Source organism: Epinephelus moara, chromosome 6, assembly GCF_006386435.1.
Source record: "Epinephelus moara isolate mb chromosome 6, YSFRI_EMoa_1.0, whole genome shotgun sequence".
Lineage (NCBI taxonomy): Eukaryota > Metazoa > Chordata > Actinopteri > Perciformes > Serranidae > Epinephelus > Epinephelus moara.
The window spans coordinates 33476011-33496307 of NC_065511.1; the positions used below are offsets into that span (position 1 = coordinate 33476011).

The 20297-nt window shown below is 39.3% G+C and overlaps 2 protein-coding genes across 2 annotated transcripts; one reads left to right on the forward strand and one right to left on the reverse strand.

The window, feature by feature from the left end:
* dbf4 (DBF4 zinc finger) lies at positions 1-10297 on the reverse strand. The gene is made up of 13 exons (XM_050047581.1): positions 10058-10297; positions 9782-9900; positions 8659-8825; positions 7299-7502; positions 7110-7160; positions 6959-7028; positions 6759-6835; positions 5759-5804; positions 5551-5596; positions 5335-5460; positions 4652-4766; positions 3687-3802; positions 1-3566 (listed from the first exon to the last, which is right to left on the reverse strand). The coding sequence occupies exons 2-13, from the start codon at positions 9840-9842 to the stop codon at positions 2714-2716; spliced, it is 1932 nt and encodes a 643-aa protein (XP_049903538.1). The 5' UTR covers positions 9843-9900; positions 10058-10297; the 3' UTR covers positions 1-2713.
* Positions 10298-10774: 477 nt separating this feature from the next.
* slc25a40 (solute carrier family 25 member 40) lies at positions 10775-19804 on the forward strand. Its single transcript, XM_050047083.1, has 10 exons — positions 10775-10956; positions 13089-13190; positions 14740-14799; positions 14887-14993; positions 15125-15192; positions 15548-15672; positions 16660-16943; positions 17061-17142; positions 18721-18801; positions 18895-19804. Exons 2-10 carry the CDS (start codon positions 13097-13099, stop codon positions 19026-19028), a joined length of 1035 nt encoding a protein of 344 aa, XP_049903040.1. The 5' UTR covers positions 10775-10956; positions 13089-13096; the 3' UTR covers positions 19029-19804.
* Positions 19805-20297: the final 493 nt, after the last annotated feature.

Here is a 20297-nt window from a genome sequence, read left to right on the forward strand (position 1 = left end):
TGATTTTTAACTTGAAACTGCTTTATTAAGTGTTTTTGGATAATTCAGCTCCTGGTAAAAAACCTCCTGAACAATGAACGCAGAGGGAAACCTAACCGGGTGAAACCGTCTGCAATGATGGCATTGCATCATCTGTTATTGTTTTGATTAAAAGACCCCTTGCAACAGAAAGATGTAATATTATATGTTTAAAGATGTGCAAGTACTTAAGACTCTAAATTTATACTTATGGTGTGTACATCTGAGTGAGTGGTTGTCTATTACCCTGCAGAGCAGGTACAGGTAATGGCTGGACTCCTAATGCGTGGTATTCAATCGTACGAGGCAGGTACAGTTTGTGCACTATGATTATAAAAGTAGTGGCAGCAGGTTATCGTCTGTCTGAGACGAGAAAATAATGACGATAATGTCTGCATTCAGTGTTTCCTTTGACAGCTTGTTTGCAGCTGTGCTTGTACCTCAGAACATACTGTTGCTCGGTTGCTTTTTCTTAATGCCAGTGGCACAGAGACTCCTGTTCGACCCACTGCATCCATTTGAGAGCAGCGAGGGAGAACAAGGGCACTATGCTAATGCACTAAATGCAGGGGAAAAAAAGGAGAAGCTGAACTAATGCATCAGAAAAAGCACATGAAGGCAGGTCATGAAAAGTGCACTTAGGAAGAATCCTAAAATGTTATTTATGATGTCAAGTACCACACATCCAACCTGCGGGTTATTCACAGAGAAGTACATATGCAACCATTTATTTCACACATACAATCAGCTCCCTGTGCTATGGAAAGATTGAGTCTTTCTCCATATTATGGTATAAAACATTACAACTAAAGCTGCCTTTTTTCAATATGCTCCTCTTCCCTGATCAGTATTCAGAGGAAACGGCTGCAAACTTGGAAAATAAACACTTCTGAGAAAATTAATTCACACATTAAGATTTAATAGATTTTGAAGTGGCCATAAATGATTTCATATTTTTGACATTGTTTAAAAATTCATTTCATACAAATTACTGTTCCCTGTCTAAAATAAGGCTCCTTTAAAACTTAGTGATGGGGCTTCAAGTTGTTGGGTTTTTCCTCTGCAGATCAGTGTCACCTTCAGGGGGCATTTTCTTACAGTTCATGGCATCTAGATGATATTTCTCCATGTAAAATTATGTATAAACGACTGTGTTAAAGTTTAGAGGCAGAACTTTGCATTCATTCTTATTATAGCAATTTCCAAAAAATAACATACTCACAAATCTTCAGTGTAAAACTGAAGAAAAAAGTAGGATGATTTCAAGAGTGAGGCCACTTAGACAATGTGGACAAATAGTGGATGTATCAGTCTACAATGAATGTGCCCAACATTATTAAATCTATTTTGTCTTCACATAGTAGGCTAATAAGTTGAATAATGGGTAAAAGCAATTAGCTATTATTGTTTTTCTCTTACTAAGTATGTATGGACCCATCACAAAGGAGATTAAGATTAGACAGTAACAGAAACATTTAACTATATGCAAGATGTGCAGGAAAAGGGCTGCAACTTGATATCAAGGCGTCACTTAATTTTGCACATTTACGACAAATTTTGTCATGGGAATATTAGTTTCAAACATTTCTTCAATTTCCAGTCCACTTTGAAAAGCCTGTAAAATAACCATTTGTATATCAACTACTCATTGCATGTTATGTTGAATTTGTGAAGAACACTGTTTATCTCACACGCCTCCATGCTGAACGGAGAATCCAAAAAGTACGAACCTTCTTCATGAATTGAAGTCGTTGGGGACTGGGTTTATCAACAGCAAAACTTAAATCAAAACATCCGTTTGCAAAAAGGTCACACAACTTGCGCAGTATAAGCCAGGTCTCTTTCATTCAGTTTTATGCTTCCTAAACACATGCATTTTCATTGAAACATCACGATACAAACACTTCCGCCTACGAGAAGCAGGACGCGCCTGAGCATGAGTGTGCATATGAGTAGATTTCAAATGCAAGGGGCATGGCCAGGCATTCCTCTTGACCATGCATGAGACCATGACGTGTTTTAAATCATATCATATCATCCTTTTAGCGAAAATGCACGTGTTTGGGAAGTAGTGACAATACGACTGGATAAACAAAACTTGAGTTATACTGCACGAGTTGTGTGAGAGTTTGTGAAAAGATGTTTTGATTTGGTTTTGCTGTCCCCAAAGACTTCAATTCGGGAAGAATGTTCGTCTTTTTTGGGATTCTCCGTTCACTGTGGAGGCATGTGAAAAAGATAAAGGTCTCTTCACAAATTCAAGGTAACACGCAGTGAGTTATTGATAAACAAATTATCATTTTGAGGGTGAAATATTCTTTTAACTCTACACCAAATCAATGTATTGTCAACCAATTTTCGCAGTACAATAAAATGTGCAAAATGTCATTTTAAAGCCACTATTAAGAGAACTATAAATGTCACTGTATGCTGGTTTACCTCTTTTAACTTCTGCCATGAAAATGCTGTGAACAAAATGCTGCAGCACATCAGCAGCTGCATTTCATTTGATGTGAAACAAAATAAATGGGGGGAAAAAGGGATTTTTTCAGCCCTGAAAGAAAATAAGTGAGTGTAGATCACTGCCATTTTTAAATTGATGTTTCTGAAGAGAAGAGAAATCTAGTGGCGTGTATAATCCATGGCTCAGAATGTGGTGTGGTTCAAGTATAGAAATATTCAATAACAGACCAGTTTATCCCCTCACTTCATTTGTTCCTTCCTTGTCCTCAAACCCCAGAAATTCCACGTCCATGTCATCACTTGACTGGAAAATCTCCAAAAGTCTCAGCAAAGAGCTGTTGGGAGTGTCACTTGGCTTCACACTCTCAACGCGTGTGTCCACTTTCCGTCTTTTGCGCTTATAAACTCTCACCCTCCTCCGTATTTTCCGGACCGGGGAGAAGCTTTGTGAGGGAAGGCTCACTTCTTCCTTTGCTGAGAGGTTGTTTTCAGTCATTTTGTCAGGCAATGTGTTTCCGTCCTGAACAGCCTCATGCACTGAGGAATCCTGTTTCTTCTCAGACTCCTCTTTTTGATTGGTTACAACATTAAGGCATTTTAAGGAGGTTTCATTCTGTACGTTCATGTCTTGGAGATGAGAAGATGAGTTGTTAATGTCTTGAGTAACTGTTTGGTCCTCCTCTTTGACCTGAGTAACCCTGGTGGGAATAGAGGGAGGACATTCACCTCCAGAGGGGGCTGTTTCCATCACGGGCTGAAGAATTTCAGCCTGCTCAGTCTTTTGAGGGCAAGAAGTCAAAGAATTCTGTCTGCACGGCCGTTTACGTGCAAGAGATCTGTGCTTGGATCTGTCTGTGTGAGTGTACCAGCTCCTCCTCTCCCCCTCTCTGTCAAACAGAGGAGCAGAACCAGTAACTGATCTGGTTTTTAAAGTGTGTCCTGAATAAGATCCCTCGTGCCCATCGATAGTCCAGTGCTGCTCTTCTTTAATAATCTCTGTGGTATCGAGATCTCCCTTGTGCCTTAGCTCAGTTTTCCCACATGGTCCCGGGGCAATGAGAACAGAGGAAACACTGCACTTTGGTCTGACAGGAATCAAAGAAAAATATTGCATGAGTGAAAGTTGAGAGTGAAGCAATTTAAATGCATTTCTTTCTTATGAACATATGTTGATGGACGTTTTTAAAGGAATGTAAACAAATTACCTTTTAACTTGAGTTCTGATGTGAATGAAGTTGCAGTGCAGAGTTGAAACCAGTTGGTCAACCACCAGGTATTCATCACTCTTGGAGAAAGCTTTGTGACGTTCACTTTTAAGATGCTGAACAAAAAAAAAAAAAAATTACATCACTCGATTAAATAATTGATAATTACAGCTGTCTAGTGGAGGCTAATTTGCACACAATTTCTTCTGTTACACACCCAAGTAGCTACAAAAAAAACAGACAGATCAAAATTACAGACAGCTTTTTAAAAATGCCTTCTAGGATGCAGATTTTTCAAAGCTCTGGTTACTGTTCATCTTTGTGGACGTGTAAAACGGAGTGTCTGGGGGAAAAAATTGCCTGATCTCCTTAAGTCGGGCATGTCCATTGTTGCTGTGTAAAGAGCATGTCCAGAAACAATACCAATGGTGGATTACTGGTTTGCTAACATTTTTTAACACTGTTGGGTGTGACTACTTTACACTTAAACTTAGTATTGCTGAGGCTCTTCACAAAAGAATGGAGGCATCTGCCGCACCAAATGTTTTTGCTCCACCTCAAAATCCACAGTTTGAAATCCACCAAAAACAACCATTTTGATTTAGGCCCGTTCAAACCAGCAGATTGTGTGACACATTCCAGAGTGGGAGTTTTGTCGATGACAGGAAAACCTCCAAATGTCTCTTACATGTGTCTCAACACTCTTATGTTTGAGTGAGCTCTTGCAACCTCATATTAAATGGTAATCAGCATTAGCCTGTGTACTTTACTCGATTTGGGACGAGGGGAGACAGCTGATGGTGAGCGTTTAGGTTGGTGTTTTTGCGCTCTCCTGTCTACAGAGATATTTTGCAAAGCAAAGGTTGTGTGGGGTGTGGGTTTTGGTTTTTGTGGTATTAACATAAATTATTGTATTATAGTCCTGGTGGTATTGTATTGACAGTTTTTGCTTTGTGATAACTTACCATTGTGACGTTCTCATATTTGATCATACAGCACTCGCAGTAGCCGCCTCGTTTCTTGTCTCTGTTCTTCTTTCTGCCGTGTGCTCGCTCTTCACTGGCTGAGGCTTTCGCACCTCTGTTTTCCAGACGTTGCACAAATAAAACACACATTTTTATCCAGTCTTGATGGGTGGCTCCAGCACTACCAACTCAAATTGGGTGGAGAATCAACCACACCACTATAATCAAGATCCTAAAGGTTTTGAAGACTGAACTGCAGATCGATGTGTAGGAAAGTAAGCCAACACAGTGCAGTAATCTGTGAAAATACATTCCTTTTAAACAGTGTGGAAAAATGTATTTAGTTAGTTACTTTATTTTCCACAGCATTGAGAATTTGTCCTTGGCTTCGACCCACAGTACAAATTAAAAACAAGGCAACACAATTAGTTCAGAACAGATGTCTTTAACAGAACATCAATAAACAACAGCACTGTAAAACATATAGATCACTGAAAAATACAAAAAGGAGCTGTGTGCAAAAGTTAGTTGATTAAACTAACTTTGAAGCTCCTTCAGGGGAATTTAAAGTAGGATTTGGTGGTTCCGGTGGTTAAAGTATGTTAAAATAAATGTGGTCTTTATGAACATGTGACATACTCTGCTATCCACATGTTGAGCAAAGCAGAGAAGAAACACCATACCTGTGTACTGGCTGTTTGTTCCCTGTTGGATGTTTGTCCTCAACACAGAAGGGCGTACAGGGAGGGGCAGTCTTCAGGTTGAACTCAGGCATGTTTGGCATAGTGAGGTAGATTGGACGGTAGTGTCTGAGGAGGAAAAAAGAAACATTTTATAGCCAATAGATATAAGCTCAAAGACAGCAGGATGTCATCTCCCTTTAACCTACTGTCTCTTACCTGCTTGAATCCTCAACCTTGATGAACGGTTTAGTGATGCGCCCCCCTGGAACAAACATCATTGATGGGAAATTTAAATATGAGCATGTACTTAGAAAACATCAAAAGTAATAGTCAAGTCAAGTTTATTATAGCCCCGTATCACAGAGCATGCTTTTCACACACCCCCAAAAAATACTGGGTAATAACTAGGCAACATTTCACGTACCTTTGCATTTCTGAAAGCCTTGCTTTGCTGCTGACTCAGCTTTGACCTTTAAAAAAATTAAAAACAAAAGCTTTTATAAACAAAATTTTACAAAACCTTCAGCCAATCATACTTTTCTGTCAGAGCTTCTATACTATGGTATGATCTCCCATCTGAGATAAGAAACTTTAACACCTGTCACACCTTCAAACAAAGGCTCAAGACCTGTTTTTTGGACAATCAGACATGTGAACATTTCTAATCAACAGTACACTGCTCACCGAAACACTGTTGTTATTTCTTTCCTAACCTGGTGCTAACTTGCTTTACGTCATTGCCAGGCAGTCAACTCTGCATGGGTATGTGTGCAGCATCTATTTTATTAACAGCATGGCTAACTTTGTGTTGCATTGCTTGTGTGTTAGTGCACATGACCATATCACTGACCTGTAACTGCATGTTTTAACATTTTACTAAGACCTACATAATGACTATTGTATTTTATCCATTACCCTTTTGCCATTGTCACTCTTGGCCGTGCCGAGTAAAACCATGCTGTGCCAATTTGTGTTTCTATTGTCAGTTTAGATGCGCCGTGCCATGCCAAGCCGCACCGCAGATTGACCTTCTGAGGAGCTGGTCCAAAAGCCGGGCTGCCCGCACTCAAGCGGGTAGCGGTAATTTCTTGCCGACCACAGCCAACCCCTGACAATCCCCCGTGTTAGTGGTTTGTTCTGATGCTCTGCTGTTGCTTGTTGCTTTGCACAGCTTCTCTTCTATCTTGACAATTTCTGTGTGCTGTAATCAATGCTGTGTTTGCGTCTCTATGTTGTCTTTGTTCTGTGAATTGTTGTGTGAATTTTATTCTTTTATTGGTTTAAAAACATCTCGCCAAAGGACTGCAGCTGAAAATTAGCCAGCTGGCTAACGTTAATTAATGTGCATTTTCCTTTTAAATAAAATAAATGAAATGAAATGCTAAACCAAAGAATGCATTTAAGAACTTGAAATTTACACTTACACTTGTTTTCACAGCAGTGACAGCAGGACACTGGCTGCTGAAGATCTTTTTTTTCTTCTGTACATATGCTATAATATCTGAAAGAGCCATAAGAGAGATAAAACCAGAAAAAAAGGTCATTATTGGTTATTACATATTCAAGCACTGTAAACAGTGGTTGAGGTTATGAAACAAAAACTGGTGTAACCTCTACAACATACCGTCTATGTAGAGGATTTTCACACCCCACTCCAGAGCATTCGACAGGATCTTGTTCATTTTCACCCTCTCCTGAAAACAAACAACTGTGTATGAGCACAGGAAAGAAACAGGGTAGTTAAAGTTCCTTGCTGAACTCATAAGTTGACTTACCTGCCCTTTCACCACTCTCTCCAACAAAGCCTTCCCTCGGCTTGAAACACACTGCAAACAAAAACAAAAAATCTATCCCATTAATAACAAGTAAGAATCCAGATCTAGAAGGGAATGACACAGGTAAGAAGAGACCGACCTAAAAACACATCTGCACTACAGTTGATGAAGCAATGAAAGTGAACCCACTGTGTCTGTTTGGCCCTGAGACCTGCTTTTGACGTTGTCCCCATGGCTGCTGGGTCGGTGCTGGTTTGATCGAGGGTGAGGTGAACTCGGTCCAGAGTCCGGGCTGGGCACAGGAGAGTCCTGCCTCAGGCACTGAACGTATCGTGCCTCCCTTTTGTTGGATACCAGATACTTAATTTCCTTACTGAAGAACTTCTCAACAGTCTAAGGGACAAAGACGAAAAAACACAGGACAAGGTTTTTGAGAAAGATTTAGGACCCTTATGCCAAACAATTGCAATACACAGAGTATATTTACATACATGTGTTGGTATCCACATTAAATGAATTTTGGTACTAACTGACATGTCTCCATGTTCACAGTGTTCTGAAAACTGTCAAGGATCAAAAATTGGTATTAAGTTTGGTATTTCTCAACCTGGACCCTATTTCCCATGGGTTTTTGTGCAAGTGACTAATGGGAACAACAGTTTTTGTAATTGGTCCAATAATGAGTGAGACACAGTGACAAAACAGGCTTCAATGTAACCTCTCAGGATAAGTTTGCACATCAGTTTTCATCTCCTGAAAGTGGTTGTTTTTGCCACTGATAGGCTCAGATTGTTACTGTAAGTGTTTGACAAGTTTATGGAAAAGATCCCTACAGAGATAAACCTTGTCTTTAAGAACAAATAGAAAAAGGTATACACACAACTACAATAAGAACAGAAGTTGGAAAACTGTACAGGAGCAGCTACAGAGAAGATGTAGAACCATCATAGTTTATAGCAGTGGTTCCCAACTGGTCCAGCTACAGGGTTCAGATTTCTCCTCAGTCATTGGTTCAAGGTCCACACAGTTTAATATATTCAGCGTCACACTTGTGTTTGGCCATGTCTCAAGCTAGTTTGTGGTCTCTGTTAAATTATTCACTCACTCTACAGCAGGAAACTGCACTTCAAAATAAAAGCTCTGTGCTGGAAATTCACTGTAGTGAAAAATGAAGTGTGTTTTTTACAAAGTTGATACATTAGCAAGTCACTTGTGGCCCATTCAGAATGGACCCACGACCCACTTTTGGACCACGACCCACCAGTTGGAAACCACTTGTTTAAAGGTTAAATTATATCAGTCTGTAATGATACAATGCTACCAAATAATAGAGTCAGTTTACTTCAAACGCAGAGGAGAAATCTGAGTATAGGGATGAAGCCTCATAAAGTCGGCAGAGCTAATTGGGAGAAAATACAACATTGTGTTTTATAGAGTATAGACTTTATCCAACTGACTCAATCATGGATATGTAAAGCCGACACAAGGGAAGCGACAGATATTTGAACCCTTCTGACAACCAAAATAACAATATAGATAAATGTCTCACCCCTCCCAGGTCTTTGATGTCACTCTCCAACGTCTCTGCTACTCTGTTTGATGGCAGATCCAAGTAAAACACCTTCCCAGCAAAAGGTCTGACTTGAGCAGGAGAGGACACACATGTTGGCTTAGCTTGGCTCAGCGCTGCCTTGTCACCAGTAGTGACACATTTCCCTGAAAAGACAAATCAGTAAAGTCACAGAGGGAGGGAGATCAACAAGTCTTGAATAAGTGGTCACTAACTGAGTGATCAGTCACAAATGAAACCATTTATTTTACTTACTGATCATTTGTTGATGCATTCCTCTGGTATAAGTTAAACCTTTGATAGTTACAGCTTCAGAAATACAATGAGCAGCTTGTTTTTAATCATTGTCAGCTGGGTATGTTTCATCAGCTGCTGGTTAAATTAAGCAACAACAAAGGACTTTGTTACTTTATCCTCTCATTGCACTGTATAATACCTGTTAAAGCTGACTTGACGGGACATTCATTCAACTGAAGACAGACTTTGAGTGAAGATAATTGAGACTTAAACATCTTGAATCAAAGTAACATTGCTTTTAGGTTATATGGAGCAGATGTAGGTGTCTACATGTATCAGACAGTTAAATTTAATGCTTTTTAAGACCTGTTCAAGACACCTTAGGACAGATTTTTGGACAAATCAAGCAGTATATATGTGGTCTTGTGCAAAGGTAAGTGTTATGTAGGAACGTGGGTATTACAGTGAGTTAAGTCAGTCTACATTTTGCCAACAGGTAAGTGCAAGTATGAAGTAAAATGACAATATTGTAGTTTTTAAAGTTTGTAACATTAGATATGTGGACTTTTACACAGAAATGCTTCACTCATTTTCACAAAAAGAAATTAAAAATGGATAAATTAACTTAGATAAAATTTTTGTAGTAGTTAAGTTCACAAATTCAAATTTAAGACTATTTTATTACTTTTAAGGCCTTTAAAAACTTCTTAAGGACCCAGTTTAACCGAAAAAACAAACAATGCGTAAGTCAGTGACGATAAAAATCGTTAAACTAGCTTAACACTACGTCTCAGATTTAACTGGAAAACACGGAAACGGACTTTGGTGTTTAAACATTTCTAGTAAATAAATACATAAACATTACCTTGCCAATTGGGGCCTGTGTGCCTCTGGATGCGTTTCGGCTTCATTTTATTTTCTTTCATTGAGGAGAAAAATGTTTTTACTGCCCTCTTGTCTCAAGTCAACATGACCCAGGAAGTCCTTGTTGGTAAACAAACAAGCGGATATTTACAAATACGACAAACAGTAAGGCAAAAACGGTTTGAATAGTAAAATATGAGCAATGTAATGTTGGCGTACCGTTAGTGTCAACCGATAGCCGGATTTAACCAACGGTAACTTTTAAATGCAGTCTTACCGTGTGACGTTACTGTTTCGTTTCCTCCGGTGCACACAGCTTTGTCAGTTAACTGCTTTGCTAACTTTACGTTACATTATTTCGTAAGCTAACATTAATAAACGGTACACGAGCGACGTGAGCAAGTTTGCTGGCACAAACTATCCATTTGTGGGAGGTTTTACAACTGTTAAGCCAGCTGTAGGAAACTTTTCAGACCACAGTTCCACAAAGCTTCCCTTTCCCGCTTTAAATCCAATAGAAGAGGAAGTCTACGTTGCCATGTTTGATACTTTCCGGTCACGTAAGCACTGTTACGTTTGTTTTAAAGGTGCTCAGTGGGCGTTCCCAAATTAGTTAAACAGCAGTTTTGTATTTACATTTAGTATCCCTAAAAATAACCCACTTGTCTTTGATGAACGTCACGGTCGTTCTTTTAATACCGTTGACAAATTGTGACGTTGTGAGGTTTTACGGAAATTCTTCAACCCTGGCAACACCGAAAATAAGTAAACGCTGCCTCTGTGTTTGAAAGTGATGTTTCCACATTGCTGTAAAAAAAATTAAATAATAAAAATATACATTAAAAATGCAAATCGATAAATTAGCCTCTTTACAAACAACTTTTATACGCTTCGTATGTAAATATTAATATCCTCTTCTGCGTTTAATGTAACGTAAAGTTCCGAAAAGTGCAAGAATGTGCTCTGCTGAAATTAACACGGTGCAGGAAATGTTATCATGTTGTGTAAACTGACCAGCTAGCTAAGGTTACAACCACTGCGCACACACACGTGTTGGAGCTATGCTATCCCTTTCGATCATGTAGGACAGTAGTAGTAACTGTCAAAATACTAAAAAACCCGAGGATCATGTGTGTGTTCATGGACGACTTCGTTGATGCTGAGGCGCTTTAGCAGGTAGGAAGTTAGCTAACTTAAATAGCTAACCCAGGTCAGCCCATGAATGTATGAAGATATATAAAATGGCTGTATAAAGATATGCATGCATGGGTTAGCTGGAGAGTTCTGTTCATGTAATGTTACGACACCTGGGGCGATATTGTAATAAGTTAGTAACCACAGTGTTGGAATGTAACTGAGTACATTTAGTTAAGTACAGTCTTGACATACTTGTGGCTTACTTGAGTATGTTATGCTGCTTTATACCTCTACGTTACTACATCACAGAGGGAAATATTGTACCATTTACTCCACTATATTTATCTGATAACTTAAGTTGTATTGCAGAATGTGAGTATTATTACTAAGGGACTGTTCTTTACTTATCAGAGGAGGGTGGTGGCTGGGGTTTGACTTTTTTGCTTGTTTGTTTTCTTTTGCTTTTTAACCCTCCCCAAAGCTACAAATGTTTTTCCTTGAGTCTCCCTGAGTGACTTGGAGAAATGCTCAACCCTCCCTCCACCATAAATTAGTTATAACGTTTTAAAGACTTACCCTAACTTGATGTTTGAAAGTTAAAGATTGAGGGTAAACTCCTCAAGTTGGAAAAAAAGAAAACAGTTTTTCCTCTCTTGTTATGTATGTTGGTTTGCTAGTGCTGAATTTTTACAAAATTTTAGATGTAGAATAAAATAACTTTGATAAAATATCACCATTTTTTTAACTCAGATTTGTTTTTCTGTTGGTAGCAATCGTCCCATGTAATGTGTTCAAGTACCATCATAAATTTGAAAATCCAAAGATACTTTTTGTTTCTGCCTGAAATAAATGGTGTAGTTTAGAGTAATTTTAAAGAAAACAGCCCTTTCAAACCCGCTTTCAAAGGGCTGTTTTCTTTCAATGAGCTGTATGCCCCTCCCTTAAGCCAAAATAAAAAAATAAGTCCTGCCGCATTGCTTGAAAAAAATATTTGACATGCCCCTCCCTATTTGCACCACCCCCTCTCCTATCATAAATAACGAACAGTCCCTAATATATCCCTAAAAATATGGATTAAGACAGCCATCAGTACATAATGTAATTAAAATAAGCTCCACCTTTACAAGCTTCAGCATTAAAAGGATTACAACATGAATGCATCAGTAATAATCCAGTTAATGGGCCATTATGAGTACTTTTACTTTGGGCACTTAAACATTATTTTTATGCTAATACTTTTCTACTTGAGCCTAAGTCTTTGAATGCAGGACTTTCACTTTCACTTCACTTGACTATTTTACACTGTAGTATTGCTACTTTTACTTAAAGGGGAAATCCATCTAAATTAAGAATTCCAAATGTCATTTCCATGGCCTTAGAAAGTTCAGTCAGTATTTGTGAACACGAGGTGAGTCTCAAACTTGTGATGTGATAAGATATAAAGTCTGGAGCTGCTCCACAGACATAGAGTGCGATTACATGCACATGAATAACCTGTTTACGAGGCTTATCTAAGTTATGATCATATTTGGGACATGGCGTTTACATGAGAACAGAGAAATCAGGTTCTTCATATACCCTGTATACATCCTGGTTATACTTGTGAAAGTGGAGTTTCCTCCCTCACCTACTGGAAAAGTAAACACAGGTCAAGGCTGCAATCTGAGGCTGATATGGCTCTCTGCCTGACAACCTCCATCCGCCCAGTTGAATATGCAGCTCAGTTTTATGCAATATATGCAGTAGGGGGTTCCCGCTCTGTATCTCTTACAGCTAAGGGGTCGTTGGCCTGTAAAACTTTGAATTCCCCAGATCTATAACATCTTTTAGCATTCATTGCCTATGGAGCAGCTCCAGACCAAAACACAATTTAATTTCAATTTAATTTTTAATCAATCTAAGTTTTAGCATTCTGCTTTTTGTACTTGGGACAGAGTTGTCAATTTTACAAATATATTTGGACTGTCTTAAACCACAGGAATAACATGTATGAATTTTGAAAATAGCTGTAGTTCCCCTTTACGTAAAAGATCTGATTAATTATTCCACTACTTTCTAACTAAGTCAACGTTTCTGTGGCTACTAATTTACTCATTTGATAAAACAGGTTCTTGATAAGTTACACACAGTCTACAACACGTCTAATGTCAAACTGTATCTCTGCTTTTAAGAAGACACAATGAGTGGTCAACGTCCTCCAGCCTCTAATGGCATTACTCCACTGCAGCAGATGGCAGCGTCCTGCTCCGGAGCCATCCTTACATCTTTGTTTGGTGAGAGACTAAGCATCTGTCCTGTTTAGGCTTTTTACTTGTTTTAGCTCATGCAAAGCAATACTACGTTTAATCATTTCTTATAACTCGCCGTTTGTTTCCTGTCTTTACCGGCAGTCACTGTTTTCTACTCAATTCAGTGCATTCTGAAAATCTACTTTAAAAATTGAAACCTAAATCTCAGTTGACACTTTATTGGGTAAAACCTTATTATTGTGCATCTATGGGTAAAGCCAGGGAAAACCAATGCAGTCTAATACAATACTATCCTGTAAGTAGGTAGGATTAACTGCAGAGCTGTCTTATTAGAATGCATTAATGTCATCAATATTTACATGATAACTAGTCAAACAAGTGCGCTTCAGGGAATCCACCGTGAACATTCTGTTTCTTTTTCATGTCTGTTAAAACTGAGTTAGCATTTTATTTTGTGGTGGTAATGAATTGAATGAATTTAAAAGTCTGTCTAAGTGATGTGTTCAAATACAGATGGGATTCTCGAAACTTTAAGACCTGAGAGGAAATCCGAGCAGTAGATAAACAATAAGATGAACATGGACGTGGTGAAAATAATCATGTAAAATGTGGTAACTACTTCTTTTCTTTTTTAAATAGTTTCTGTCGCTGTATCAAACTTTTTATGTTTGTGACTGTGACAGATTATTAATCAAGTTCATGAAAATGTTCATAATGTGAGAGAATAATTCAAGGAAGGTTAATTTAAGGTTTCTTGAAATGTAGGAAAACAAAAATAGCTGTTTACTTTTGAAAATGGTTGATAGTAATGCAAAATATATGTGATATATTACAAGGGGCCACAACATACAGAAACACCCATGTTACATTTTTAGGGCCCTATTAAATCCATTTAAATTTTTTCCAGATTCCTTTTTATTTTTTCCCAATTTTGGTGTTTTTCATTTTAATTTTTCTAAATTCTGTTTTACGATTTAAGCACACTTTGCCACGAGAAAGAGTGTGTAATCACTAATCAAAGTTTCAACAATTCAATAATAAAATAATAAAAATGTAATGACTGTCAATGAATTTGGCGTAAAACAACACTACTATTTTTTGGAACTATTTTCAATAATTTTAAATATGTTTTATAGTTCCTGTGAATATGATCTAATTGAGCTTATCACCATATACATATTTACACTGTATTAACATCGTATTTTGAAAAGTGGACATAGTCATACGAGTATCCTGGACTGTTTGAATACATTTAGCTTACAGGTCAGAATAGGCCTACAAGTGCACGGTGCGCTCCAACTTAAGTGGCAGCTGCAGGTCTGACCACGAAGATGTGAGTGACAGCTGATTTGATGCAGAGTCATGAGACGCTGTGTGTGGACGACCCGAGAGTCACAAGAAAACAGGATTTGACCTAGCTTGGCTCACCGAAAAAACTTAACAGACAGACCAAAAACATGTACAAGCACTGACGTATATTATAAGTAGTACAGCAGATCTATTTGCACAGAAAGACATTGCATGTACTTAATTTCATACATGGCGACTCATGTTAATTTAACTTTTTTTTCAGTTACACCTTTGGATGTTGTGAAGATCAGACTGCAAGCACAGAAAAATCCCTTCCCCAAAGGTACAAGGAAAATGAACTGTGTTGGTTTTATTTGTTTAATTCAGTAAATGTGAAATGACTAAGTTTTTTTTTCCCAATATCTTTCAGGGAAATGCTTCGTCTACTGCAACGGACTAATGGACCACATATGTGTGTGTGAAAACGGCAACTCCAGGGCCTGGTACAAAGCCCCAGGTCACTTCAGTGGCACGCTGGTAACCATTTCCCCAATTCACTCTTTCCCAAAATAAAATACAAAGGCATAGAGTTAGTCAGACAAGTGCCCCAGCTTTTGCTTGTCTCACTTGCCAAACAGCACATTGACTCTACACTCACATCTCCGCAGGATGCCTTCATAAAGATAGTCCGCAACGAAGGAGTAAAATCATTATGGAGCGGTCTACCTCCAACCCTGTGAGTGTGAAGTCTTCTGTGTCTCTTTTATTCCCCTGTTGCACTTCATCCTGCTTTCGCTCCTCTTAGAGTGAGTTATTGAGCAAATGTGGTCGGCCGACAGTCGTTTAGCCCGTAGCCGATGCACTCATTAAGGGTACTTTGAAGTTGTACCAATTAGTGGCAAACCACCTAAGGTTTTCTTGAGGGCTGACGACTAAAGATTGATTCATGTTAAGTGTTATCTTAATGGAAGTTTCTTTAATAAATGTTCAGTAATTTATTGGTGTTGCGTTTGCAGCTGACATTTTCCCTGCTTGGAATAATCTTGACGGAAGCTTAATATATGAATATTTTCCATATGTGTCATCTCCAGTGTGATGGCAGTCCCTGCTACAGTGATCTACTTCACGTGCTACGATCAGCTGTGCGCAGCGCTGAGGGTCAGGATGGGAGAGCGTGCTCAGGTGGCTCCTCTTCTGGCAGGAGCTATCGCTAGAGGTGAGCCAAATGCTGTCACATCAAGAGGACCAATCCCAGCATCGATTATTTTACAGAGTGGAACCATCTATGTAAAGGTCCAGTGTGAGGATTAGGGGCACCTATTGGCAGAATTGGACTGTAATATTCACAACTATAGCCCCGTTTTCACCAAACACTTTGGTGGAACCTAAAGTAACCCTTCAGACATGGTACCTAGACTCTAGGGTTTCCACTGCAAACAGTACTCTTAAATGTGGGCGGGGTTCTTGTCACTCACTGCTCCGTCCAGCACTCACTGTATTTCCTCCTTTATCAGTCTGCACTATATAATTACTAATATAGTTAGTGTGTTCCAATACCCACACTACCATACCATTTAGTATGCCCAAGTACGTAGTATGTCAAATGGAGTATGCCAAAAATACCAGGATGTTCTACAGCAGTGGTTCCCAAGTGTTCCAGCCACAGGAACCAGATTTCTCCTGCACACTTGGCACATGAGACAAGTCTCAGTTGGTGTCACTCTGCAACCTCACAGCTAGGTGCCACTAAATCCTACACACTAGAACTCTTATCAAAACAGTATCAGTTGAAAAGGTGTTTTTTGAGTCATCAGAGTTCCTTTCAGCTTGATTAACTTATTGCTGTATTTTAATAATGCTGGTGTTTTAATATCTAGATTAATTTTCAAGGGCATCCACCCATACCTTCTGCCCAACAGCTCTGAGTATCTGTGTGTAATTTTATCACTACATTAGATTTCATTTTGGACACGTTGTGACCCTGGCTGGGTTTTTAATAACAATCAATGAATAGTTATTAAAAAGAAAGTTAAAAAAAAAAAAAGCACAGTCGAGGAGGGTGACTGCAATTTGCTTGTTAATAATTCATGAAGTGATACACGACTCTTCAGTTAAAATGCTCAAAATGTCATCATCACCTGGTGTGTTCTCTGCGACAGTATGTTTTAAACTTTTCCTCTCTGTTTCCGTGTGTGTGTGTCAGTGGGTTCAGCGACAGTGATCAGCCCCCTGGAGCTGATCCGTACAAAGATGCAGTCTCGGAAACAGACGTACAGGGAGCTGACCGACTGCATCCGCTCTGCGGTGCAGGCAGAGGGCAGGCTGTCTCTGTGGCGAGGCCTGGGGCCCACGCTTCTCCGAGACGTGCCCTTCTCTGCCATGTACTGGTACAACTATGAGAGGGGCAAGAGCTTCCTGTGTGAGCTGTATAACACCAGAGAACCCACCTTTACCATGACCTTCATATCTGGAGCGGTGTCTGGCTCTGTAAGTGTATCTGCGCCTTGTGTCCTGTCAAACTGCTCAGAACTCAGCTCTTCAACCTGCAGGAATAGAACTCGAAAGAAAATATCACTAATTAATTGATACATATTTCCATTTCAGATTGCAGCCATCGTAACGTTACCTTTTGATGTCGTCAAAACGAGGAGGCAGGTGGAGCTGGGAGAGCTACAAGCAAAGAATTGTAATTATGACATCATTATTTACTGCTTTGAAGATTGTGATTGTTGTACATCAGTTGATTTCCAAGATCTCCAACCGGTGCGTTTTACCCTCCATGGTAGTTCTGCAGTTGTCAAAGCGTATATGAAAAGATTGTGGAGATTGTGCAGCCAAACATTGTCTTTGATTCCTTTAATCTAAGACAGTTTTCTATTTCAGTAGACGATTTAAGAGATCCCAAAGTTTCCAAAGTCATACAGTGTAAACATCACACAGCTTCAATGAAGAGCTGGAACAAGCTGACACAGGATGTTTCTGTAAAACTGTCAGACAATGTGGAATAAGATGTTTTTTCCTACATTAAAGCTGCAGTAACTTTTATAAAGTACGTTTTCGTCATGTCTGCTGAAACAAAATATTCCTCTGCCCTCTCTGTCAAATGCCAGCGCTCCTAATGGCATCGCTGGACGGGAACGAAAACAGCCAATCAGAGCGGAGGAGTCTCTAACGCAGATTTCAAACATGACAATCACTGCTCGTGAACTGTGGTTAAACTGACAGACTAGGCAGCGCTGATCAAATATGAATCAGATTCTGTTACTGCATTTCATATTTCTCACTTTAGATGTTTACAGACACATATTTTAGAGCAATGGTTCCCAATAAAAATGTCAAGTTTGTAAAAAACACATTCTATTTTTAAGTACAGTGAATTTCCAGCACAGAGCTTTTATTCTGAAGTACCGTTTCCTGTTGTAGAGTGAGTGATAAACGGACAGCTACTTGACAGAGACAGCAAACTAGCTTGACGACTTGGCCAAACGCAAGTACAATGCTGAATATATTAAACTGTGTGGACCTTGAACTAATGACTACGGAGAAATCTGGCCCCCGTGGCTGGACCAGTTTAGAACCACTGTTTTACTGTTTAGCTGTAAAATGAGAAAGTTGGTGACTGCCATGTTGAAAACAGGCGAACTGAAAACGAAGCACCGTCCACCAGCCAGAGCAAAACTTTCTGAAAACATTTAAAGCAAGAAATAGGCAATGCAGTAGGAGAGTCTTGAGTTATATTTGATCAGTGCTGCCTATTTTGTGCCTATTTATTTTGTATTATTATCTTAAGCCATGAAAAAAACAGACGCTTGGAAACACTTGCCGCACTGGTGTTACTCTACCTTCTGCGTGGCTTTACTGAAAATGTTTGCTTTGATGCCGCAAAAAACTCATTGTGTATGCAGGCCCTTAGGCTACTGTTAGCAGAAGGATAAACATTCTCTCTCCTTCTGTGAAACACTTTGCCGATATTAATGTGTATTATTTTGTTTGAATTAGGCTTTTTCCGAAGGGGCACGCATATGCATTTGTAGAACAGCCAATAGAGACGCCCTCTGTTGGCCAAAGTCTCTCGTCACATGCTAGATTTTTTAAAGCCTGAAAACAGAGCCAAGAGGAGGTGCAGAAATCTATTTTTCTCTCAGTCCAATTGAAATACAATATGCTCAAAGGTTATTATGGGATTTTTGCCCTGTGAAGCCAAAATCGCCTACCCCAGCTTTAATGTGCCATTTGATGTTGACTATTGTCGTTGTCTCATCAGTGTCCCATCAGGTCTCCACCTCCACCCTCAGTGTGATGAGCAGGATTGTGGCGCAGGACGGCTTCAGCGGACTGTTAAGAGGTAGAAACCCTGCGTGATATTCTGTGAATGATTACAGTTATATCTCACTACATGGCTTGTAATCACTCCTCTTATGTGTTGTTTCTCTGTCAGGTTTCCTCCCAAGGCTGATCAAAGTGGCCCCGGCCTGCGCAATCATGATCAGCACCTACGAGTTCGGAAAAGCCTTTTTCCGCAAATACAACGAGGAGAGGATACTCAGGCCGCTGCAGACCAGCAACTCCTGAAACAGCACTACGACCACTGTGATACTATAGCAGGGGGAGAAAAGGCTCATTTTGCCAAAGTAAAAAAACACAAGCAGAAATGAACGGCTCGACCCATTTCTGCGTTACAGATTTATATTAAATTCAGTTTATGTGTATTTAAAATGATATTCTATAATATATGCTCACTCCTACAGATCCTGTGTGCACAACTGAAAATAGATCATGTTTTGTCTCGTCAGTGCTCCAATCACATGCTTTTTGATGCGCTGAACAGCCAGCAGATGGCAGCCACAGTTTTGTTAATAATGTGATATGTCTCACTGTGATCATGTGCACTGTGCCTGAAGTCCTTACATTAGAGATACAAGATTGTGATTCCCCTGTGTCAGTCCAAGTCAGTGTATCCTCCCGCAACACAGAGAGGATCTCTGTGTTTGCACCTGTACTCCAACTCCCTGTTACCTGTGAATACACGTGTGACAGAGAAACAAATGCACAACAGCCCAAATCAAGTGTTAAGCCATTAGAGTGTGGACTGTGACACGTGTAAACTTCATGAAAATATGACATTTCAAATGTTTACTATACATACCTGATTGTCTTTGTAGATTCTTCTCATGCATTGACTTTATACAGACTGTATCACACACATTCATTGTCAAAAAGAAACTCAAATGTCGCTATCAAATTCTCACTGTTTGATCAAGTGGAGTTTATTCAAAATGAAGGATAAAAAGGCAAACAAATCCAATAAAACATCTGCTGCATATCTGTGCAAATGACTGCTGAAACGAGCTAAAGGCAAAGTCATGTGTTCAGTGTTGAGGTACACGGCTAGTCACCAATGAAACATCACTTTATACTGATATTCTGCAAATACATGTTTCTTAGTCTCAAAAATATCTGTCGCAAGATATTCTTTACTGGGTTCTAACACAGATCTTTAATTAGAGTTTTAAGAGTGATCTATTTGTGGTAACTAGCCATTAAAATACTGCATTTGAATAATTAAAGGGCCAATAATGCTTAAAGGGACGGTTCACCCCAAAATCAAAAATACATATTGTCCCTCTTACCTGTGGTGCTATTTATCAGTCTAGATAGTTTTGGTGTGAGTTGCTGAGTGTTGGAGATACCGGCCGCGGAGATGTCTGTCTTCGCTCCAGTGTAATGGAAAAAGATGGCACTTGTCTTGTGGTGCTCAAAGTGCCAAAAAGATACATTTAAAAAACTCAACAGCAATGTCTCCTTCCAGAAATCCTGACTCATTTATTTAAGATAATCCAC